Consider the following 14,330-nt stretch of genomic DNA (forward strand, 5'->3'; position numbering starts at 1 on the left):
TATATATATATTATATATATATATATCGATGTCATATATATATATATATGATTATATATATATATATATATCTCCCTATATATATATATATATATATATATATATATATATATATATATATATATATATATATATATATATATATATAAACGCAAAGTTACGCATTTTTTCCAAATTCTTGGTATAATTGTTTAGATATTTTATTTTCTTGCTGTTGAGTAATAACGCACTTTATAATCATCAAGTTAACCTGCCGATAAATTCATATCGACTTTAAGGAAGACGCAGCGATGGCCGCGGTGGGTCCAAACCCTCTTCACACATGAAGACTATTTTCCGAAAGTGAAGATGTGGTTATGTAGAAGTGCCACGCCGTCGCTCTGGGCGTAATGAGGGGAAGAGACAGGGAGAGAGAGGGAGAAACAGAGGGAGAGACAGGAAGAGAGGGGAGAAGCAAGTATATTTAGCCGGAAGAGAAGCCGTTTTATGATGCAGAAGAAATTGGGGAAACAGTATTGGATATATTTTTGTTATCGTAGTACTGGTTGGTGTGACACGGGGACAGTTATCTTAATACCAGAAGTGTAAGACTGTGTGAGGCTCGCAGTGGCGCACAGTACCTTTGGTGTCCATGTTAACACTAGCCTCCCTCCCCGTGGTGGAGGGAGCGACGCCCCTCCCCGTGGTGGAGGGAGCGACGCCCCTCCCCGTGGTGGAGGGAGCGACGCCCCTCCCCGTGGTGGAGGGAGCGACGCCCCTCCCCGTGGTGGAGGGAGCGACGCCCCTCCCCGTGGTGGAGGGAGCGACGCCCCTCCCCGTGGTGGAGGGAGCGACGCCCCTCCCCGTGGTGGAGGGAGCGACGCCCCTCCCCGTGGTGGAGGGAGCGACGCCCCTCCCCGTGGTGGAGGGAGCGACGCCCCTCCCCGTGGTGGAGGGAGCGACGCCCCTCCCCGTGGTGGAGGGAGCGACGCCCCTCCCCGTGGTGGAGGGAGCGACGCCCCTCCCCGTGGTGGAGGGAGCGACGCCCCTCCCCGTGGTGGAGGGAGCGACGCCCCTCCCCGGAGTGAAACAAGTGTTCAGTGGTGGTGACCGCGTGGCCCAGCCTTCAGGGGTAACTCAGGTGACGCCTTCCACTTTAAGCTGCCACGCCGCTCCTGCCCTCGGCCCCCCTCGCAACACCTTCACCCCCCCCCCCTCGCAACACCTTCACCCCCCCCCCCTCTCTCGCCCCCCACACCCTCACTCCCCCTCCACGCCCCTTTATTTATTTATTTATTTATAGATTTATTTATATATACAAGAGTTCTTACATTCTTGTACAACCACTAGCATACATAGCGTTTCGGACAAGTCCTTAATCCCAATTTTCATACACACCCCAGGAAGCAGCCCGTAGCAGCTGTCTAACTCCCAGGTACCTATCTACTGCTAGGTGAACGCTGTCATTCACTAGGTGAATACTAGGTGAACTGTTAGGTGAACGCATCAGGGTGAATGAACCTCTGCCCATTTGTTTCCGCCATCGCCGGGGATCGAACCCCGGACCCTTAGGACTACGAACCCCGAGCGCTGTCAACTCAGGCGTCAGGCCCCGTCAGACCCCCTCACACTTCCTCTACGTCCCCTCCCACCACCACTACACCCCTCCTACCACCACCACCACCACCACCACCACACCCCTCCCTCCACCGTACCCCTCCCTCCACCATACCCCTCCCTCCACCATACCCCTCCCTCCACCACACCCCTCCTACCACCCCCACTACCACCCCGCCCAGTATTGTCACCGGGGAGGCTGCATATAATGTTATCCTGGTTTCTCCTTATATATGTACGTGGCAGCCGTGTCCTATGGGTCTGTCTTCCTTCAGCCTCAGGTATTACACTTCTTCAAATTAGAGAGAGGGAGAGAGAGAGGGAGAGGAGGTAGGTAGGTAGGTGGTTGAGGTGTTAGTGAGAGAGCGGTGGCGAGAACATGCGCCCCCGCACGCCCCGAGGGACCAAAGCCCACTATAGCAGGCATGTTCCCCTCACTCTGCGGGAGTTATGTAGGCCGTCTTCCTCTCCCCGCTCTCCCGCAGTACACTTAAATGTAATTCGGTAAGCCGTGTACTGGTTGTGGCGCGGCCCACCACCACATATTGGTCGTTCTCACCACGCTCTCCCAACTGGGGTGTGTTGGTCGCCTTTCATTATTCACTCCAGTGAGTTAGCGAACGGCAGGGAATCGCACCTTTCTGTTCTAAAAGCAAGCTGTTGTGGAATTCACGTATTTGAATGCGTTCCGACGTGGTATGATGAGTACAGGTGTTCTCATCACCCATCACACACAGGTGTTCTCATCACCCATCACACACAGGTGTTCTCATCACCCATCACACACAGGTGTTCTCATCACCCATCACACACAGGTGTTCTCATCACCCATCACACACAGGTGTTCTCATCACCCATCACACACAGGTGTTCTCATCACCCATCACACACAGGTGTTCTCATCACCCATCACACACAGGTGTTCTCATCACACACGGGTGTTCTCATCACACACGGGTGTTCTCATCACACACGGGTGTTCTCATCACACACGGGTGTTCTCATCACTCCTCGTCACACAACATCCGAACAGCCTTCAGGAACCTGTGTAAGGAATCATTCAGAACCTTGTATACCACGTATGTAAGACGAATCCTGGAGTATGCGGCCCCAGCATGGAGCCCGTACCTTGTCAAGCACAAGACGAAGCTGGAAAAAGTTCAGAAGTATGCCACTAGACTAGTCTCAGAACTAAGAGGCATGAGTTAAGAGGAAAGGCTGCGTGAAATGCACCTCGTGATATTGGAAGACAGAAGAGTAAGGGGAGACATGATCGCTACCTACAAAATTCTCAGAAGAATTCCCAAGTTGAAAAGGATAAACTGTTTAACACGGGGGGGTAGGTACGCGAACGAGGGGGAACACAGGTAGAAATTGATTACCCAAATGAGCCACAGAGTCATTAGAATGATTTTTTCATTGTCAGAGTAGTTAACGGGTGGAATGCATTAGGCAGTGATGTGGTGGAGGGTGACTCCATACACAGTTTTAATGTAGGTATGATGGAGCCCAGTAGGCTCAGTTGTACAGTCAATCAACTGTACATCAGTTGATTGACAGTTGAGAGGCGGGACCAAAGAGCCAGAGCTCAACCCCCGCAAGCACAACTAGGCGAGTGCGAGTGTTGTCATCACACGGGCGCATGGTTGGTGTAGTGTGGTATGATACAGCCTGGGACAAGATGCTGTGTACACATGTGCTCCTAAGATGACTGGTGTTGTAGTGATGTGTTTACTTGTAGCTAATTGTGGACTCCAGCTCCGGAGGCGTCCTACCGCCTCTGGTTATTGATAGCGTCCTCCTCCTACACTGGCTCACACCTCACACCTTGGTTTACAGTGTTGCCCATGGTACACCTAGTGTACATGTGCACTACACATGTACTGCACAATATTAGGGACATTGAACGTGGAAGGGAACTATCAGGAGAAAGCACTAAGCCATTACGACTATATAGCACTTGGAAGGGATGAGGGTAAAGAGGATTTGGGATGGACGGGGGGGGGGGGGAAAGGAAGGGTGCCCAACCACTTGGACGGTCCGGGATTGAACGCCGACCTGCACGAAGCGAGACCGTCGCACTACCGTGAGTGAGTGAGTGGTCTGGACTGAGCGGTCGCCCCACTCTCTACAATAGCTCCGGCTAACACAATCTTGGTTACTGAAGGACACTATTCAGCTGGCAATGGGGTCGCCAATTAGTCCTGTGCGTGTTAAATAACTGTCTTTTGTTTTCTATACACAGTTAAAGATGGTGGTGCACCGTCCTTGGCTTCTGTTTCAAACTTCACAGTGAAACAAAACCAGGCGTAGAGTGGCCTCTTAGGGGCCTTGTAGCCACGAGAACACGCCACTCACGCTCCCAGTGAAGACATTTATATTAATTTTATAGGGGACAGAAAGCCTCTGTACATAAATACATTACGCTCATATTGCCTCGACGAGGTAGCCAGGGAAGTGATGAGGGTGGGGGGGGGGGGGCTAGCACAACGGTATACTACTTGTGTGGGGGGGGGGGGTATTCACCAAGTAGTATTCACCTAGTTGTGCTTGGGGGGGGGGGGGGTTGAGCTCTGCTCTTTCGGCCCGCCTCTCAACTGTCAATCAACTGTTTCTACTACTACTATTTTTTCCCCCACACCACACACACCCCAGGAAGCAGCCCGTGACAGCTGACAAACTCCCAGGTACCTATATACTGCTAGGTGACAGGGGCATAGGGTGAAAAACTCTGCCCATCGTTTCTCGCCGGCGCCCGGGATCGAACCCGGGACCACAGGATCACGTGCCCAGCGTGCTGTCCCCTCGGCCGGCCGGCTCTGTGTGTGTGTGTGGGGGGGGGGGGGTGGCTGTGTGTGTGGGTGAAGCATGCCAGAGCTTGTATGTAAACATGAGTGTAGGTACCACCAACACCTCCACTACACGCACCCCCACGTGCACACCCCCACCAGCACACCCCCACCAGCACACCCCCACCAGCACACCCCCAAACCCTACAGGGAGAATATTTAACCCCAGTATTCCCTACCCTCAACTCGGCAGCCGGCTCTCGCGATTCGCCACTCCGTAAACAAAAATGCAATTGTTTTGCCTAACAGTCGAATTGCGTTTTGTACAGTATATAAACATGTGTGTTGAGGGGGGTATGTTGGAGACCCAGGCCGGGTGGCCATCCACCAAATGGAGGTTCTCGGCCGCCGACAAGAAAGTCCCTGGAAACACAAACCGAAACTGTCATGATTTTCTGCTTGTTACAACTTGTAATAAAGTTGTTACATCTTGGCTTAACGTGTATATGACGTATTAGAATGTCGTTACAACTTGCTATATTGGTTGCTATAACTGGTTAGGTGTTAAAACTTGTTCGAATGTTGTACCAACGTCGTAGTTTTATTGTGTGTTTGGCGGGGTCCACGTTTGTTCTGAACATAATATATATATATACACAATTTTTAGACCTAGTATACGCAGTCTTGGACGTAATGTACACAGTGTTAGGTATAATGTTCTAAATGTAATGACCTAGCCTGTCATAGGTCTGGCGTAAGCTTTTTGCCTTTTTCATTCCGTTTAGAATAGCATTAATACATTTTGTTTGTGCCATAAACGATTTGTTTACATAAAACATATAGCGACAGTAAAGAGCTGCGAGTTTATTACATTTTTTAAACAGTTTTTGTGCCTGGAAGTTAGCTGTGGTATTGTCACAGCTGTAGGTAAGGAGTCGGCAACCTTGAAGTAGCCCTGAAGACACCTTCCCGAAGTCATGACAAAGGTCTAAGCAAAAGGGGGGGGGGGGGAATAATATCCATTTTTTATACTAACGTGAGGGGAAACTGAGCCGCTGAGAGACGAGCACTGGTGGGAGGTTACCTTGAGGTGCTTCCGGGGCTTAGTGTCCCCGCGGCCCGGTCGTCGACCAGGCCTCCTGGTTGCTGGACTGATCAACCAAGGGGAGGGGGACGATCAGTCCCGCCAAACACACACCGAAACTATGACGTTGGTACAACGTTCGAACAAGTTTTAACACCACCTAACCAGTTATAACAACCAATATAGCAAGTTGTAACAACGTTCTAATACGTCATAAACACATTAAGCCAAGATATAACAACTTTATTACAAGTTGTAACAAGCGAAAAATAGACAGTTTCGGTTTGTGTTTCCAGGGGAAGACTTGTGAAAGGAAGAACATGAAGGGTCGGGATCTGAGAGCATCAACCTCAACATTTAAAGTGTATATTTGTGCATTTTTTATATTTGTCTACCAACGACGTGGCCAAACATTTATGCAATGCTAACCAGTATATATATACATTTTCATCTCTCCTACATAGCTTTAGAGAATTGTTTTCCTACTTACAGTACAGTTATGGGAAATTGAGTACTAAAACATACAATGTTATTTATTTATTTTTGTACAAGAGTTGTTACATTCTTGTACAGCCACTAGCAGGCATGCGTTTGGGGCAGGTCCTTAATCCCATGTTCCCCGGAATACGACCCGCCAAATCGTTTAACAACCAGGTACCCGTTTTACTGTTGGGTAAACAGAGGCTACAGTTAAGGACTGGCACCCGGTCAGTCCTCCTAGGCCAGGATACGATCCCAGGACAACCCTGGAAACACAAACCGAAACCGTCTCTATTTTCCGCTTGTTAGAACTTGTAATAAAGTTGTTACATTTTGGCTTACCGTGTTTATGACGTATTAGAACGTTGTTACAACTTGCTATATTGGTTGTTGTAACTGGTTAGGTGGTGTTAAAACTTGTTCGAACGTTGTACCAAGGTCGTAGTTTCGCTGTGTGTTTGGCGGGAAAGCCCTTGCGAAACGCCAAGCGAGTGTCTTACCACTACGCCACGGGGACTGCAATAATAAATATATAAGTAAATATGCAAGTAAATATATATTTGCATATTAAATCTTGGGTACAGGCGCAGAATATTACGTGTTGCAGTATTCAGATAATATTGATGGGTAAGCGAGCCTGGAGGAGTGTTAAAGGTGGGAGGGAGGGCGAGGGAGCAGAGGGGGGGGGGTTCTAGGAAGGGAGGGGAGGCGAGTGATGGATGCTGGACCTTGAGGGTACTTAAGGGTGGACGAGAGGGGGGGGCAATATCCCCCCTCCCAGCACCACCGTAGCCCAGCATACATATGGTATATGCATGTTGGCCCCCCCCCCTGCCCCCATATCTATCTCTCTCTCTCTCTCTCTCTCTCTCTCTCTCTCTCTCTCTCTCTCTCTCTCTCTCTCTCTCTCTCTCTCTCTCTCTCTCTCTCTCTCTCTCTTCTCTCTCTTCTCTCTCTCATATATATATGTTTTTGTCTTCCAAGGCAGATGAATTTTTCTTGCTATTATTTAACAAAAAATACAAACCGGACACATAATATCTTCGATATTTTGTTACCGGTGCATGTATTATTATCGCAACTTCCGTTCCAGAGATAATAGTACCTATTCCTACTATTCAGGAATTGGTTAAAATATGGGTTGCTGCAACCCCTCAAAAAATGAGTAGTGGCTGTGTGGGGGGGAGGGGGCCGTGTGTGTGTGGGGCCCAAGTACCGTGTGGGAGGGGGCCCCGGTGCCATATGTGTGTGGGAGGGGGCTCAGGAGCCGTGTGTGTGGGAGGGGGCCCAGGGGCCGCGTGTGTGGGAGGGGGCCCAGGGGCCGCGTGTGTGGAAGGGGGCCCAGGAGCCGCGTGTGTGGGAGGGGGCCCAGGAGCCGCGTGTGTGGGAGGGGGCCCAGGAGCCGCGTGTGTGGGAGGGGGCCCAGGAGCCGCGTGTGTGGGAGGGGGCCCAGGAGCCGCGTGTGTGGGAGGGGGCCCAGGAGCCGCGTGTGTGGGAGGGGGCCCAGGAGCCGCGTGTGTGGGAGGGGGCCCAGGAGCCGCGTGTGTGGGAGGGGGCCCAGGAGCCGCGTGTGTGGGAGGGGGCCCAGGAGCCGCGTGTGTGGGAGGGGGCCCAGGAGCCGCGTGTGTGGGAGGGGGCCCAGGAGCCGCGTGTGTGGGAGGGGGCTCAGGAGCCGTGTGTGTGGGAGGGGGCCCAGGGGCCGCGTGTGTGGGAGGGGGCCCAGGGGCCGCGTGTGTGGGAGGGGGCTCAGGAGCCGCGTGTGTGGGAGGGGGCTCAGGAGCCGCGTGTGTGGGAGGGGGCCCAGGAGCCGTGTGTGTGTGGGAGGGGGCCCAGGGGCCGTGTGTGTGGGAGGGGGCCCAGGAGCCGTGTGTGTGGGAGGGGGCCCAGGAGCCGTGTGTGTGGGAGGGGGCCCAGGAGCCGTGTGTGTGGGAGAGGGAGCTCACGTGACAAACATTCCACTATAAAAACCGGCGAGAAAATAGTTTTGTAACCCTTACTGTCCTAGCAGTCTTAACTACGTAGATTGCTAGGAAGGAACATCAATACTTTTCTCAAGATGTTGGCATAGAACGTCTGCCAAATGAGACACTCACACTTGCCCCATAAAACACCACCATCTCCGAGACGTAAATTAGATATTTCTCCAAGACATTGTGTAAAATACAAGCATTAGATAATGAAACATCAGTGACATTCCTGCAGCCTCTACCCCCCCCCCCCCTCTCCCTGGCTGGCACCGTTGCCAGAGGCACCACTGGCCCTGAAAATATGGTCATGATGATCTTGTCGCCACAGAGGAGCAAAGGTGACATTGTCAGGCCTGCCACTGTGTGCCCGGCTGTTACGCACCTCTGGGTACCAGAGGGGAGGGCGGCAATGTGGGAGGACCTGGGACCATGTGGGAGGACCTGGGACCATGTGGGAGGACCTGGGACCATGTGGGAGGACCTGGGACCATGTAGGACGACCTGGGACCATGTGGGAGGACCTGGGACCATGTGGGAGGACCTGGGACCATGTGGGAGGACCTGGGTATGGGAGGGAGAGCGGTGTGTATTGTTGTCGTGGTTGGGGTTCAGTAATGACGGCAGGGATTTGGCAGTGATGGGTGGGGGGGGGTGAGTCAGGGTGCCAGAGAGGGGAGACGGTGCCTGGGGATGGTGCCAGTGAGGCTGGGTATTGTGCATGCGGGGCTGGGGATGGTGCCAGTGTAGTAATGCAATAATCTTCCAGTTGCAGATGAACACATGCAAGCATAATAATAACAACACGTTCTGTTGATAAACCTGTCATCAATATTTCGTGCCTTTAATACAAGGAGAAACACGAGTGAAGAGAGCCGCTTGTGCAGCACCGAGAGTGATGGTGCCTGAGGCGCGCTGAGTGTAGTGTATGAGGAGTGTGTGTCCGGTGGCCAGCGTGCCCTGTGATGCCCGCAGCGCTGCCCGCCGTCTACCTCACTACCAGGAGACGGGGCCGCGCCCCTGCTGCAGGGTCGCCCACGGTTGGTGAGTGTGGGCCGGACCCCCATGTGCTGGTGGTCGCCACGTGCCGGCGGGGACGTTATGCGTGAGATCGGGGACAGTGGGCGCTGCAACGGGGGACCGGCCGCGCCCCGGGAGCTCAGCGGTGGCGTGGGGGGCGGTGCGGGGGACGGTGCCCAGCAGCTGGGGGCCGACGACCCCGAGGAGACCACGCCCCTCACCCTGCTAGCGGGTGACCCTCCCGACAAGGACCTGACCGACATCAACAGCCTCCTGGACGACATCCACAAGCTGGGGGGCCGCGGGGACAGCATCCCCCTGCGGTCCTTCACACCGGGGCCCGACCTGGACACCACCCCGCACCGCCACACGCCCGTCTCCCAGCCCAGGGCTTCGCACAGCCGCAAGGCCAGCACCTCCTCTTCTGATGAGATCATCGAAGTCGAACCCCGCGCTGCCGCCCAGGTAAGACCAAGCTCTTGTGTTCAACCCCCTTCCTCTCCCCCCATTACCACTCCCCCCCTCACTGGGGTGCTGGTCTCTTACACCGGCCAGTTTGGACCTATTGTCTTGTGTATGACGTGTCCTGCGTGACAGTGAATACCAGCATTATCCTCACTTTAATAGGATTTAATTGAAATCCTCAGATTAGGCAAAATTGTAATTAATTTTGTCAATAAATGTTAATTATAATAATAATAATAATAATAATAATTAATAATAATAATAATAATAATAATAAGGCACTCTCACAGCAACGGTCATGCTGCAGAGCCAAACTTTGCGGGATGACTGATAGGTGATGGGGAATGGTCATAGGGGGTTTAGGTTTATGCTTTCCCCATGATAATTCCAATACATTCCCCCCCCCCCCTTGAAACCAACTTTCCAATCTCTTCTAAATAAGCATTATAAAGATTCTGGATTAAGTGTTGGGAGCCTCCAGAAACTGGGCACTGTGTGGATAGTGTAGCCGGCGGTTCCCGGGTTGTGAACACTGTTACAGTGATGAGGATGGTCGTGGGTAGGTACGGTGGTTACAGTGATAAGAGTAGTGTGTAGTGAATCTGGTTTGGAACGATGATGGTTGTAGATGTGTTCCCCGGGTAGTGAAGATCATTAGTGACGATAGATGTGTGCGGTGAAGATGTGGCGTCCGTCACCCGAGCGACGCCGGGTACCAGAGCTGGTGACACAATAAATGCTGTGTGTCGGAGAGTATCATAAGAGATGTAGTTGGTAGTTTTGATGATAGCCAGTGAATGAGTCCCACAGTGTACAGTGTCTCTACGTGGTGTCCCAGCCCGGTCTCTTGTTTTGCCACAACGTACAAAATACAAAGTGCTAACCTGACCAGGGACGTACAGACCCAAGCCAGGTCTGTACGTCCTAACCTAACATACCGAAGCATAGAAAACCCAGAATTTTGCGAGGCGCTGTTTGTTTGGTTGTTAGTGCGGTGGTGGTCGGGTACCCGCTATCACCCGTGTGCGGTGGTGGTGGTCGGGTACCCGCTTCCCCGTGTGGTGGTGGTGGTCGGATACCAGTTATCACCCGTGTGGTGGTGGTGGTCGGATACCCGCTGTGTGTGTTCTCTACCACCAGGAGATACTGTATGTACGTCATTAAACCACCGGATGGATAAAGCGTACTCTGTATTAAACCACCAATATGATCAAGTGGTGGTTTAATTAAAATGAATAAAGTATACTCCTTATTAAACCCCTAGAAAGTTGCTGAATGAAATTTATTAAATATAATTATATATGCAAGAAAATTAATTACAAGAAATATGCTCATAAATTTCCGCTTATCACTTAGTTATAAATGTATTAGTCATTCAGGTTATTTCGACAAGTGGATTAACCAACGCTAGGTAGACCCGGGCGGACCCGGGCGGACCCGAGGCCGGGCGGAAGAACACCGCCCGGGTGAGCGAGACTGCACTTGATCAGGGGGACTCCCAGACACCCCTTGATTGGTCGAATTTATCTCTGACGTCACTGATAAGAGAGAGAATTCATTTTCTGAAGGTGACCATCAATTATGTTTCCAAACTTGGCTAAGATATTTTGAGTGTGGCGAGAAGGAAACGGAAAGAAGTTAAGAATTTTAAAGAATTGGGTACGAACGACTTGTAAGAAAGTAACTAAGTTTGATTTACATTTTGAAATACATTTTCTAAATGCATTAACGCACACACGCTCCCAGGTACACAAGTTACTTGGGAGTTAGACAGCTGCTACGGGCTGCTTCCTGGGGGTGTGTAACAAAAAGGAGACCTGGTCGAGGACCGGGCCGCGGGGACGCTAAGCCCCGAAATCATCTCGAGATAACCTCAAGAAGAACAAATATTGTAATTAATTATAACCGATAGTTTTCTGAATACAATATAATATTCGTGTGGCCTATCAAAGAGCGCATTTGTAATCCCCGATGTTACGGCCCTCTCGGGTCGCAACTGGGTTCTTTCTCTGATGTTAGTAGAGTTTGGGTATCCGGCCCCAAGCTAGTAGTGGCTTTCAAGGGGTGTGCTCCGTAACGCAAGTAAATTAAAGGGGAAGAAAGACAAAGGCAAAAACTTAATAATATAATTATCACCATCACCATAAATAATATATAGATTATCACACGGGGGAGGTATAAACACTATTATATAAAATGTGGTCTTCCTCTGAAGACCCTGGACGTCCACGGTGCTCAAGACGAGTGGTCCTGGTTCTCTTGTGGCCTCACGATGAATCCTTCGATTCTCTTGAGTCTACCCTGGCCACAGGCCAGCCAAATTACAGTTCCACTGGGGGCACGGTCGTGGAGGCCGTCAACCACAAATCCAGCCTGTAGCTGGCAGGTTCCAATCAGCAACGCTGCGTAGGCCACTCCACGACCGATACTAGGGTTGCGAGCCCTAGTCAGGAGCCTCGTGTGATCCCACAGATCACTCTCCTCACCACAACACCCCAGTGGTTAGTCTTCTCCACGAGTCAGCCCCGGGTACGACAATCCCTCAACTGCCACGTCACAGGCAGGTTAACACCACAGTGTTCATCCGGGGGGGGGGGGGGGGGGGGGGGTTGACTCACAGCTGCTACAGCAAACACGTGGAGACTCTTCGACTGCCTTGGGTAGACTGATCCAACTTCCATTACAGCAGTCCCAGGTCGACTCTGTAATCTGACACGTCATCAGTAATAGGGACTCTAGGGCACCTCACTTACAGGCTTAGACACAAACGCCCACCTATCCACTCCATAGATGGCATTGCTGTCTAAGCTCTACCTCACCAGAGGTCAGCAGCGGCTGTGTTATGAGCTGATCAGGACGGGAAACTAGCCCTTGTGGCCAATATATCTCGTCCTCACTAGATGGCGTCGTCCATTTGGAGGGGGTTTCGGGAGCTGACCCACAGATGGCGCGGTCGTCACTGCTCCGTGCTCGGACGCTGGGCTCGGGTCCGTAACACCCGACTTGGGCCTTGTATGTTGTTATTAAAAAAACACTTTAATTTCTTGTTCAAGTGTATAGAGCAAAGTGTTCTGTATTAGGACTGGTCTGTGAACCATTTTCTAAGACCTACCAGGGCAGGGGTGGCGAACCTGTGGCACACATGCCTAACGTGGCACGCGAACAAATGTTGTTGGCACGCGGTATGCAGTGCCGCCCCTTAACTTGTTAAACCCCTCATAATAAATGTATTTATAATTGTCTAATCGAAAGGCTGACCTTTTAAAAATAGTTGCCGTGACAAGTGATGGCACACCCAGCAAGAGTGGTAAAGAAGAAGCTTTTGTAAAAGGAGTTACCAGATATGGAGGACATACGTAGGCTTAAATTGTATTGAACACAGGGTAGCCTAGTGTGTATAACTGGCCTTAAGGCACCTATAGTCGTGAATATTGTAACCAAGATAGTTCATTACAAATCTGAACTGTAAAAAAATAAGACAATTTAGAAAGTTACTGAGTGATGGGAGGTCTGTGTACACAGGACTACTAATGTACAACAACATTCGTTGGCATTGAAGAGGTTCTGTCCTTAAACGATTCGTTGAGCTTTTAGATGAAATTTGTCTGTTTTTGACCAATGAACAATTTTCTTGTCAAGAATGATCTCACGTTGTAGGCATTTGTAGATTGATGTTTTTCACACATTTTCTCCTCACATTTAAACTACTTGAACACCATAAAAACCTTTGAAATCAAAACTCAGAATTTATAAATGTCAAAAATGGTATGTGAAATATTTTTCAAACCTTAAATCACAAGAGATGAAACTCATAAAATCAACAGCCATTGAGAGCCTTCAAATGCACTTTTCAATCATCGTTGATTGAACTGCTTATCATTTTTGTTTTAAGATTGACCAAATTATGTAATTAGAAGAAACCGCAAAATTTATAAAATTCGTAAATAGCGTAACATTAGACAAGCCTAATTTGGAAATTAACGCAAAACGATGCAGGGAATGAGTTTTTAAAATCTTGAATAATAATCCTGAAATGTTTACCTGAAAAATCTCTTTGAGGCAGTATTATTTTCATCGACATATTAATACTAGTCATTGTTTTCAGTGATGGACTTTGCCTAGTGTAATTATGGGAGTAGACTTAGTGGTGTAACTAGTGGTGCAACACAGCTCCCAACACAACCAAACACTGGCCTCACATAGTGGTGTAACTAGTGGTGCAACACAGCTCCCAACACAACCAAACACTGGCCTCACATAGTGGTGTAACTAGTGGTGCAACACAGCTCTCAACACAACCAAACACTGGCCTCACATAGTGGTGTAACTAGTGGTGCAACACAGCTCTCAACACAACCAAACACTGGCCTCACATAGTGGTGTAACTAGTGGTGCAACACAGCTCTCAACACAACCAAACACTGGCCTCACATAGTGGTGTAACTAGTGGTGCAACACAGCTCTCAACACAACCAAACACTGGCCTCACATAGTGGTGTAACTAGTGGTGCAACACAGCTCTCAACACAACCAAACACTGGCCTCACATAGTGGTGTAACTAGTGGTGCAACACAGCTCTCAACACAACCAAACACTGGCCTCACATAGTGGTGTAACTAGTGGTGCAACACAGCTCTCAACACAACCAAACACTGGCCTCACATAGTGGTGTAACTAGTGGTGCAACACAGCTCTCAACACAACCAAACACTGGCCTCACATAGTGGTGTAACTAGTGGTGCAACACAGCTCTCAACACAACCAAACACTGGCCTCACATAGTGGTGTAACTAGTGGTGCAACACAGCTCTCAACACAACCAAACACTGGCCTCACATAGTGGTGTAACTAGTGGTGCAACACAGCTCTCAACACAACCAAACACTGGCCTCACATAGTGGTGTAACTAGTGGTGCAACACAGCTCCCAAC

The 14,330-nt window shown here is 50.3% G+C and overlaps 1 protein-coding gene across 7 annotated transcripts in view; it reads left to right on the plus strand.

The window, feature by feature from the left end:
* Positions 1–14,330, plus strand: part of sei (seizure) — a 1,036,232-nt gene that overhangs the window by 271,631 nt on the left and 750,271 nt on the right. Inside the window, exon 2 of one of the 7 annotated variants that reach the window (XM_069310838.1) lies at positions 8,683–9,398. The exons of the other annotated variants lie outside the window; for them this stretch is intronic. Within the exon in view, the coding sequence (XP_069166939.1) occupies positions 8,979–9,398 (420 nt within the window). The 5' untranslated portion in view covers positions 8,683–8,978. The remainder of the gene's footprint in view (positions 1–8,682; positions 9,399–14,330) is intronic. 7 annotated transcript variants of the gene reach the window in all.

The sequence above is a fragment of the Procambarus clarkii genome, chromosome 68, assembly GCF_040958095.1.
Source record: "Procambarus clarkii isolate CNS0578487 chromosome 68, FALCON_Pclarkii_2.0, whole genome shotgun sequence".
Taxonomy (NCBI): domain Eukaryota; kingdom Metazoa; phylum Arthropoda; class Malacostraca; order Decapoda; family Cambaridae; genus Procambarus; species Procambarus clarkii.